Source organism: Microtus ochrogaster, linkage group LG4 (genome assembly GCF_000317375.1).
Source record: "Microtus ochrogaster isolate Prairie Vole_2 linkage group LG4, MicOch1.0, whole genome shotgun sequence".
Taxonomy (NCBI): domain Eukaryota; kingdom Metazoa; phylum Chordata; class Mammalia; order Rodentia; family Cricetidae; genus Microtus; species Microtus ochrogaster.
In genome coordinates, this window is record NC_022030.1 from 19,145,279 (window position 1) to 19,156,389 (window position 11,111).

The 11,111-nt window shown below is 43.7% G+C and overlaps 1 protein-coding gene and 1 pseudogene across 1 annotated transcript in view; one reads left to right on the top strand and one right to left on the bottom strand.

The window, feature by feature from the left end:
• Positions 1–3,042: 3,042 nt before the first annotated feature.
• LOC101988163 lies at positions 3,043–3,827 on the bottom strand (annotated as a pseudogene).
• A 2,347-nt stretch (positions 3,828–6,174) lies between these two features.
• Positions 6,175–11,111, top strand: part of LOC101990452 (extracellular calcium-sensing receptor-like) — a 41,402-nt gene continuing 36,465 nt past the window's right edge. Inside the window, exons 1-3 of the mRNA XM_013351466.1 lie at positions 6,175–6,200; positions 7,997–8,288; positions 9,611–10,408. Coding sequence (XP_013206920.1) covers positions 6,175–6,200; positions 7,997–8,288; positions 9,611–10,408 — 1,116 coding nt within the window. The remainder of the gene's footprint in view (positions 6,201–7,996; positions 8,289–9,610; positions 10,409–11,111) is intronic.

Here is an 11,111-nt window from a genome sequence, read left to right on the forward strand (position 1 = left end):
TATTCTTCTCATCCACTTCTTTAAGGAAGTTTCTCACATCCTGTTTAAGGGACTCTATCACTTTCATAATGTCTATTTTTTCTACTTCTTCTGGATTAGGGTGTTCAAGTCTTCCTGCTGTATGTTCTCTGGGTTCTGGTGTTATCATGTTGTTTTTTCAGATTGTTGGAGGAATTCTTGCACTGGCACCTACCCATCTCTTCCTTCAAATGCTCTCCAAAGGCTCTTCTGGTACAGGATCAGGGCCACTTGCTGGCCAGGGACCTCACAGACAAAAGGTTGGGCTTAGTGTGTGCAGGGTCAGTGAAAAAAAGGAACTCCTGCCTGGTTGCACTCACCACTTTGTCCCAAGAGCCTCAGCCCCAAAACAGGCTGAGTTGGGGGATCTTATGACCCCGTAGAAGGGAAGGGGTACCCGGGAGCAAGCTGGGATGTGATAGGAAGAGGGAGGCAGTATCTGGGGAAAGAGGCCCCTGCTGAATTACCAGAAAGTTTAGGGGGTTGAGGGGCGTCTGTCCTCCCTTTCTGGGGCATCTGCTGGCTGGTCAGGTACACACTCACCTCTTCGATGCAATTTCTGTTACAGCTTGGGTTTCTTTAAGAGATTTATTGATTTCTTCCAACTTTTTTGTTTGTTTTTTTCTCCCTTTCCTTGAGGGAAATTTTCATTTCCTCTTTAATGGTCTCCATTATTCCCATAAAGTTACATTTCAAATAATTTTGTTTTCCTTCTTCTGGGTTAGGATGATGAAGTCTTCCTGTTGTGTGAAATTGGGTTCTGGTGTTATCATGTTGCTTTCTATTGACATCTACCCATCTCTTTCACTAGTTGGTACTGGCAGTGTTTTTGCCTCTTAGTCCTATCCTTGCAGTGTCTGTGTCTTTGGGAACTGTTCTGGATCCACTCTGTACTGTACTTGCTGTGTCTCAGTGAGCTGCTGTGGTCTCCCTTGGCTCATTCTCTTTGTCTGCTCTCTCGATTCGTTCTCTTGGTCCACTCTGTGCAGTCATACCTTATTTTTCAGCGTTCCTCTCTTCGTTTTTGCTCTGTAGTTGGAATCTATGTTTAAGAGTTCCTCTGAGGTCACTGGGGATAGAAGGGTTTGAGGGTAGAGTGGGTCTTGTAGCTTGTAGGTTTTGATCGATGGTATGGCGTCTCCTTCTAATTTTATGATGATTTTTGGGATCACACACAGGCCATCAGGCTTGTGTATCAAGTAAATTTACCTGAAAACAACCTTGGCAACCTTGGAATTTGTTTTTCAATCATAGACAAAAAGGCTCAGTACCTTGGGAAGATGAGTAATGGCTCTACAAAGACATGGATATTGTTTTCCGGTGTTTGGTTGTATGTATTTCCAAATTGTGCTAGATAAACTTTTCTGAAAATTCCTTAAGGAACAGCAAAGACCACCCAGAACATGGATTGGTGGATCAACACAGTGGAGACATATGGAGGGTCTATGCAGGGGATATAGAGTGTGAACAATGTGTTAAATATTTCACTTCAGCTACTGGGCTGTTTGCTTCTTGTACTCACCTGGGGTTTCTCTACCAAACATTGTCCTGAGTACAGCTGCTCCTGGGCTTGCAAGTCCCTCAGGAGACAATCAGACCCATTGCTGCCCTTCCTGTAGTCTGCAAATGATGCCCAGAACTGTGACCTTGGATGCAAAGAGTCTAAGAAGACCCAGGAGAAGGGAATAAAACTTTTAATGACTCTGGGATTTAGTGGTCACCCACCTCCACCATGTTGTGATCAATATTCTCCTCACAGCCTGTAAACCTAGAATTCCCAGTGTGGTCTTAGCCTCAGGTCCTTGATCGAGAGCATCCTCCCAGATAAAAGCTCCCTTCACTGTAAGCTACTGCTCCATATGAGGCTGTCCTGTCACTGATTGCCTGGTGCCCAGCAGGCATGTGGCTGTGTACTCTCTTTCCTGTTGTCTTTGGCTGTGTCTTTGTGTCTGCTTTTTCCTCACCAAGAGCCTGGCTGTTGCCAAGGCAGAGGCCTCACTTTGACCGTCCTGGGGATGTAATTGTGGGAGGCAGCTTCTCCATCTTTTATCTCTCTATTGGTACCCTGTCGGACTTCACTGTCCCACCATCTGGACTGCTGGCTTCAGAGTAAGTGTTGGATGTGGAATGGGAGTCTCTGAAACCCAGAAGCAGCCTTACAAGGTTGTGTGAATCCTTGGATAGTGGTTGATTCTCAGAGTCCCAGCTAGATGGCCATCACGTTTCTCTGTGTATCCATGCAGAAGCTCTGTTGCTCTCCTTTTACATGACCTCTGTCTGTCTGTCCTTGTTGTTTGTACTGGACTGAAGTATGGGTGCTCTTGTACTGGGTGTAATGTCTGCCCTCCACAGGCCAGGTAGGGCTTCTTGATTCTTCTGTATATACTTGGTTCTTAAAATAGTGTCTATGTAGGTGTGTTTGCTGAATGGATTAATGTGTAAATAATAGATTTTCATCATTCATCAGCCTCTGTGATTCCTTTGTGCTGTATTCCTTTTGCTTGTTATTTTTTCTAAGCATCATGTACTCTGCAATTCACTAGGTAGTCAAAGATGACCTTAAATTTCTGATCTCCTGCCTCCACTTTCCCAGTGATGAGATGATGGGCTGCACCACCACATTCAGTCCGTGAGGTCCTGGACATCCAGCTCATGATGTGAGCCATATGAACAGTTCCACTTTTGGATATTCCAGCTCTTGCAATATACTGTAGTTTCTAAAACAAGCCTTTTTAAACATTTGTATTTAGCTTTATTGCTTTTAATTGAGCATAGGTTACATGGCTGTACTCTTATCACTCAGAAAGCTGAGGCAGTATTATTATTAGTTCCAGGCAAGATTGGGGAACACGATGAGTCTCCCATCAAAAACCATTTAAGAGTGTTTTTTAAACTAACATCCATCATTTTTTATTCAATTAAAAATGGATGAGATTTTTTTATTACTGTGTTTTCATATTTGACATCATTTGTATTTTTAAAGGTTTGTAATTATATTTACGTACAGAAAACTCAGCAGTACATTTAACCCTGTGTAGTGGCGAGTTCTTTGGCCTTTGCCTTTTCCAGCTTGGTAATTCAAGCCACAGATTTGGACCCAGGATGTTACCTCCCCAGTGGCGGCAGATTTCATCATATCTGTCATTGTAATTGGTCCTAATACCTTCTACCAGCTTGGCCAGAGCACCCTTGTCTCCCGAGTTAACCTGTGTGAAGGCAACAGTGGTGCACGTCTTCCTATGACCAGCCGCCCAAGCCTGGCCTTTCTTTTGATGATGCGATAGGGGACCGCCATCTTCCAACACAGGGCAGGCAGGAAGACTACAAGCTCAATGGGGTCTACGTCATGGGCAATCACCACCAGCTGAGCCTTCTTGTTCTCTACCAAAGTGGTGACTGTATTGACGCCCGCTCGAAGGACAGGTGGTCTCTTAGTCGGGACATCCCCTTTGCGGGCAGCTTTCTTCTCAGCACGGGCCAGCAGCCTTTGCTTCTTCTCCTGCTTGGTCTCTGGCCTGTACTTGTGGGCAAGTTTAACCACTGAGTAGCTGTTTGCCAGTGCAGGGCCTGAATGAACTGGTTAATGGCAGGAGGAACTTTGAGCCGCTTATAGAGGATGGCCCTCTCTCTGTGGCCTAATGTAGCGGGGCCATTTGACGATCTCTCTTTGGCTGGATGTCCTGCCCATTGCTGAAGTTCTTAGGCCTCTTCTCAAACAACGGATTCACCACCTTCTTAGCCTCATGCTTCTTCACGACGGCGGGGCCCGGGGCCACCTTCTTCCCCTTGGCCTTCTTTCCCTTGGGCATCTTGCCTGGCTGGAGGAGAGAGAGCTATATTACTTTTTTTTGGAGTCAGTATCCCAATTTATGTTCTGACTACTCTGGAACTCCTTGTGTAATTCAGACTAGCCCTCAAACACAGGACTGCAAGCATGAATCAACACATTGGCCATACTGGTTTGTCCTTGAGTTCTCTTTTATTTTATTTTAATTTTTTTTGAGAGAGGGCTATACTGTGTAGATGATACTAGCCTAGAACTCAATATCTTCCTGCGTCCAAATCCTTAGTACTGGAATCACAAGTGTTTGTTACCATACCAATCCCATGTTATATTTTAAGCCAGTGAGTAATAATTGCATGTGTGTATTGGGCACAGAGCTGTATTTTAATAAATGTATACATTATAGAATGATTTATCAAGCTTATTTCATTCACAAACCCATCACTTTGCATACTTATTTTTTGGTGATGTGAATGTTTATAATCTACCATGGGAGGCAGAGACAGAAAAATCCGAAAGTGAAGGTCTTAGGGTCTGGGGAAATGTCTGAGTTGGTGAAGTGTCTGCTGTGCAAGCATGAAGATCTGAGTTTGATTCCCAGAACCCATGTAAAATCTTAGGCTATTGAGCATTGTAGTAATAGTAGCAGTGGGGCTACATCCCAGGAACCCTGCCGCCCGCATGGCTAGCTTATGCCCTGAAATAATTACACGGAAACTGTATTCTTTTAAACACTGCCTGGCCCATTAGTTCCAGCCTCTTATTGGCTAGCTCTTACATATTGATCTAACCCATTTCTAATAATCTGTGTAGCCCACGAGGTGGATTACCAGGGAAGATCTTAACCTGCATCTGTCTGGAGTGGGAGAATCATGGCGACTGCCTGACTCGGCTTCTTTCTCCCAGCATTCTGTTCTGTCTACTCTGCCTACCTAATTTTCTGTCCTATCAGGGCCAAGCAGTTTTCTTTATTAATTAACCAATGAAAGCAACAGATAAATAAAGACCCACCTCCATCAGAGCATCTTTAACTCTGGTTAGGAACAATGAGTGAGACAGGCAGATTCCTACAGGTCTGTGGCCAGTCAGCCTATCTGAATGGATGAGGTCCAGGTTCAGTGAAATAACCTGTCTCAAAAAATAAGGTGAAGAAGGGCCAGTGAGATGCAATATGGAGTAAAACACTTGGCATGCAAGCCTGATGGATGACCTGGCCCTGCCTGGAACCCACATAAAGGTGGAAGGAGAGAATTGACTCACAAAGTCGATTCCTGACCTCCATGTGTTCTAGCTTGTGTGAGTCTACACACACATCATATACACACATGAACACAGGATAATGGTTTTAAAGATGGAAAAGTAATTTAGAAAGCTATTCTGGCATCCTAGCAGCCTTTACCCTCCAAGCAGAAACACATATGCACATGAATACAACACCACATATACAGCCACACACACATATACACACATACACACACTCACACATGTACACACACAGAGCATGCTTAAAGAGAGTAGTAGTTGTCAGCTTCTGGCTTATACATACACATATATTGAAAGAATTCATCATTCTTGGCTATATAGTGAGTGTGAGGTAAGACTGGGGGATAAGGAGACTCTGCCTCAAAACAAAAACAAATCTCTCAGGACTGACATTTAGAAAAATTTAATTAACATAAACAACATCAACTGGATATGGTGACACTTTGCTTTAATTCCAGCACTCAAGAGGCCAAGGCAGGTAGATACCTTTGGATTCAGGCCAGCCAAAGGCACAAAGAAATTCTTTGTCTGAACAGTCCCATATATCTCTATCTCTGTCTATGTTGATGTATGTCTGTCTGTCTGTCTGTCTGTCTATCTATCTATCTATCTATCTATCTATCTATCTATCTATCTATCTATCCACCTACCCATCTATCATTTATTGATCTATCTAACTATATTCCCCTCTCCTCCTTTCAACACTTCCCAAATGGTCTACCCTCTTAAATTTATTTCCTTTTATTTTTAAATATTATTGCGGCATACATATGCAAACAAATATATATATATTTATAAATGAGACCTATTGAGTCCATTTAGTGTTACTTGTATATGTATGCTTAACATTTTATTGCATTTGATCTTTGCTGATTTCATATGTTTACATAGTGCATTTGTTTAATTCTCAACCCTAGCGTCTCTTACCTACCTTTCCTCCCTCTCATTTCCTCCTTCCTTTCACAGGTCCTTTTCCCACATTCATGCCTTTTTGTTTTGTTAGGCACTGATTATTTTTCTGTTTTTTTCAAAGAAAACATTTAATTGTGGTGGCTCACTTACAGTTCAGAGGTTTAGTCCGTTATCACCTTGGCAGGGAACATGTTATCATGCAGGCAGATATGGTGCTGGAGAGGTAGCTGCTATATGTTGATATGCAGGTAACAGGAAGTAGGCAGTCTCACTGGGCATGGCTTGAGCATACAGAAAGCACAAAGCCTGCTTATACAGGGACACTTTCCTCCAACAAGACCACAGCTATTCCAACAAGGTTATCCTATTAGTGCCCCTTAATTTGGGGGCCATTTTATTTCAAACCATCACCCCAAAGACTTGTAGCCATATAATAATGCAAAAATGCATTAAGTACAACTTCAAAAGTACCCATTGCCTATTTAAAAGTCTGAAGTTCAAAGTCTCTTCTAAGATTCATGCAATGTCTTAACTGTAATTACCTATAAAATCAACATCCAAAAGCAGATCATATATTTCCAGCATACAATGGCACCATTCCAAAGCATAAGAGAGGGAACATAGAGAGGAAATACTGGACCAAACCAAGACAGAAAACCAGGTTGGCAAACTCCAGACCCTGCACCTCCATGTCTGATGTCCAAACACTCTTCAGCTCTCCAACTCCTTTTAGTTTTGTTTACTGCAACACACTTGTTTCTCTTGGGTTGGTTCCATTCCCTGTTTGTAGCTTTGTTCAGCAGGAATCTCATGACTCTGACATTTCCAACATCTTGGTTTCTCCAAGAAATCCCAGGGTTCAACTTCACAGCTTCATGCAGTGGCCTCCTTAGGCCTCCATTCAAGGACACCTGCCTGTCCTCAGCAGCTTTCCTTAGTCATGGAGGAAGGTTCCATAGTGCCTTTCTTCTATCCTTAAGTCTAAAGCCAGAACTCTGTGACCAAACCTGCCAAGTTCTGCTGCTTGCTGTGGCTGGAACATGGCCCTCATATTCAATTACATCTTCCCCAGATTTCTGTCCTTCACTGCCTAAGCTTGACTATTCTGGAATTTGCTCTGTATATCAGGCTGACCTCAAACTCTTTTTTTTTAAATAGTGTTTTTCTGTGTAGCACTGACAGTTCTGGAATTCACTCTGTAGTCTAGGCTAGCCTCAGACTCATAAAGATTTGCTTGCCTGAGCCTCCCCAGTTCTGGGATTAAAGGCATGCACCACCCCCACTCAGCTGTGACCCTCCGATTTTACCCAGGACTGTCTGTGTGGCTGCAGGTCTGGAACTGTGTACTAAAGTTTGTGGGTTCACTTCTTAGGGAAATGACTGACAATAGTAAGTGTCTTTTCCCCAGAATACATCCATTGCTAATAGTTCAGCAGGGAAGAGTAGGGCCGCGCAAGGGATTTCCCCGTGCATGATTGGCTGTTGGCAGACTCACATGTCTGCTATGCCCAAATTATCTACCAAAGACAGCATTTCACATCTCTTCTCTCTGTCTTCTGGCTCTTACTATGAGCAATTCTGAAATAGATGTTCGTTACTGTTAATTCTAACCAAATGTACTGTGCAATAATGTTTTTTTTGTTTGCATGAGGCAGGGTCTCTATATATGTAGTTCCTGGTACCTGGATGTGTCTCTGTCATCCATGCTGGTCTCCACCTCACAAAGATCCATCTGCTCTACTTCCAGAGTGCTGGGATTAAACAAGTGTGCCACCACACCCAGCTAATTCAATAGATCTTCAGTTATCCATTCTGTCTTCTGAAACTGTCCCCTCTGATTACTGGCTCCACATTCCCTCTGGCTCCCCTCTGAGTATTCTGAACTGTGTTTCTGTGCACCTCTGTGTACATGTATTTGTGGAGATGTATGTGTTTGCTTTTTATCCTTGTGTCCCTGTGTTTATTCTTGTTCAATATATCCCATAATGTGTGATTAATTTGGGCTTCTCTTTCCCTCAGCGTTTCCAAGTGGGGCTACCGGGTGGCCCAGAGTTTCGTCTTTGCCATCGAGGAGATCAATAGGAGTGCTCACTTGTTGCCCAATTTGACTCTGGGCTTCTCCATTCGAAACTCTGGGGACTCAGTGCAAGGAGCCGTCCACGAAACAATGAGCTTTCTCTCGAGGCAGGAGGAGCCCATCCCCAACTATACATGCCAGCATGGCTCTCCTCAGGCTGCTCTGGTTGGGGACACACGGTCATCCCTGTCTGTCTCCATGGCCAGACTTCTGGGGCTGTACAAGTTTCCCCAGGTGAGTTACTCAAGCCTTCTTCCTTCATGAATGTAGTGCAGTCCCTTAATGATGATAGAGAAACAGATGGTGATGGCCAAAGGCGTGAGCAGCTCTGCTGTGGAGCTAAGCTCCCAGCAAGTATTCTCCATGTGCAACATGGTTCCCCTCCATATACAGATAAAGATAGTTTAGAGAGAACTGGCATCCCTCTCATTGATCAGAAAACTGAGAACATTTCTTTTTATTTAAGAAATATTTTTAAAGATTTATTTATTTTTATTTTATGTGTATGAGTATTTTTCCTTCATGTATATATACACATGTACATATACAGATATGCATATATGTAAATATTTATATGTGTATATATATATGCATCTATATATGTATTTATATGCACACATGTATTACATGTTTGCCTGATGCCCATGAAAATCAGAGGACATTGAATTCTCTAGACTGAGTTACAGATTTCTTTAACTGCCATATGGGTGCTGGGAATTGAATCTCAGTTCTCTGAAATAGTAGTAAGTACTCTTAACCACTGAACCATCTCTACATCATTTATTATTATTATTATTATTATTATTATTATTATTATTATTATTATGCGTGTGTGTGTTTGTGTGTATACTCAACACCAGTGCCATTGTACTCATCTGCATGTTAGTTAAAAGACACCTTTTGGGAGTCAGTTATTTTCTTCTATGTTGGTTCTGGGAAGTAAACTTAGTAAACAGGAAAGTCTTGCAGTGGTGGTGTGATAAGAGCTAATCGTTGTTCTTGCCTGGTGGTTCTACTAGGAACCCATTGGTTCCTACCAGGGACAGAAAGAAGGTTTGTGGGGTAAAGACGTAACCAAGCTCGATGACTTGAGTTTGAACCTCTGGAACCCATGTGGTGGAAGAGAACTAGTCCCCACAATTTGTCTCCTGACCTCCATACATGTACTATCAGACAACACGCACACACACACACACACACACACACACACACACACACACACATGAAAATGAAAAAGAACAGCATCACAGCTGTATGCAAACCAGAGAGTTTAATATATGTTTATGTGCTTTGTTACTTATGTGAGTCTATGTCGCAGGTGTAGGAGGAAGCTAGAAAAGGGTGTCAGATTTCCTTGACTTGGAGTGACAGGCAGATGTGAGCCACCTGGTGTGTGTGCTAGATCTTGAACTTGAGTCTTCTACCAGAAGAACAAGGGCTCTTAACCACTGAGTCAAGTCTCTAGCCCCCTCCTTCCCACCTTCAAACCAGATCATCAGCCTATGCATAAGCCCAAATCTCATCCACTCTTCTATTGCCTGGTTCTTCCTTGACAGGTCAGTTATTCGTCCTCACTACCCAGCCTCAGTGACAAGATCCAGTTCCCATCTTTCCTTCGAACCCTGACTAGTGACCTCACATCTTGCCGTGCAGTGACCCAGCTGATCATTCACTTTCAGTGGTCCTGGGTGATCATTCTGGCCCATGATGATGACTTTGGGCAGCAGGCCAGCTCTCTGGCCAATCAGGAACTGAGCTCATTTGGTGTGTGCATTGAGTTCACCCTCCATGTCCCTTCCCATGAGTCCATGGGGAAGATTGGAGAGATTGTCCAGAAGATGCAGAAATGCACAGCCAGGGTTGTTCTGGTTTTTCTAAGCAATGCAAATTTCCAGCTTATTCTATATAGGTTACTGGGCGTTTCTGTTTCAGGCCAGGTCTGGGTCAGCAAGGGCACTCTGCACATGGCACTTGCCCTGTCTATTCCAGGCATTTCCCAGGTATTGTTTGGCACATTTGGCCTTCTGTATCACAGCAGCAGGGCTACTGGCTTCCCAGAATTCCTTGCTCAACTGCGCCCCAGCCGGACTCCAGAAGACATGTTTATAAAGAAGTTCTGGGAGTTTACCTTTGATTGCACATGGCCCCACCAGAGCAGCCCATTGACAGAGGGTGTCCAGCTGTGCTCAGGGAATGAGAGTCTGAAAAACAAGCAGTATCCTTTCCCAGAAGTGAGTAAAATTGATGCAGCTTACACAGCTGTCTACAGCATTGCCCATGCCCTGCAAGACATGATAACCAGTGGACAGCAGGATGAGAAAAGTACAGATTCCCAGAACTTCCAGCCCTGGCAGGTGAGAGAGACGTGTGCAGTGGGTGGCTCTGGGATGGTGGGGGTAGAGGACATTGGTACTGACTAGGCTGTAGAAAAGCTGACTATATGCTTCAGCAAGGATGTCACATGCTTACCACTGAGAGGCATCTTAGAAGGAATAGTCGCCAAGGAATCCGTGCATTGTGTGGGATCTCAGAAGAGTCCAGTTCCTGTGGGTTGCCTGATTTAGCACCATCAGGATGCCTAGTAAAATTAGTATTTCACAAAACAGTAAACAGGTAAGTGGAGTTTTTTTCTTTCCACCAGTCCCTGAATAAACACTCAGAGGCTTGTATTAATTTTAAATTTTGATCTATTTGCTTTATCTTATTATTTAGTATCTCTTACTTTTAAATTAACCCATTTCTTTTTTTTATGATTTTATTGAAAAAATTTCTGCCTCCTTCCTGCCTCCCATTTCTCTCCCCCTCCTCCTACTCCTCTCCCCCTCCCTCTCCAGTCCGAAGAGCAGTCAGGGATCCCTGCCCTGTAGGAAGTCCAAGGTCCTCCCCTCTCCATCCAGGTCTAGGAAGGTGAGCCTCCAAACAGGCTAGGCTCTCACAAAGCCAGTACATGCAGTAGGATCAAACCCAGTGCCATTGTCCTTGGCTTCTCAGCAGCCCTCATTGTCTGCCATGTTCAGAGAGTCCGGTTTTATCCCATGCTTTTTCAGTCCCAGTCCA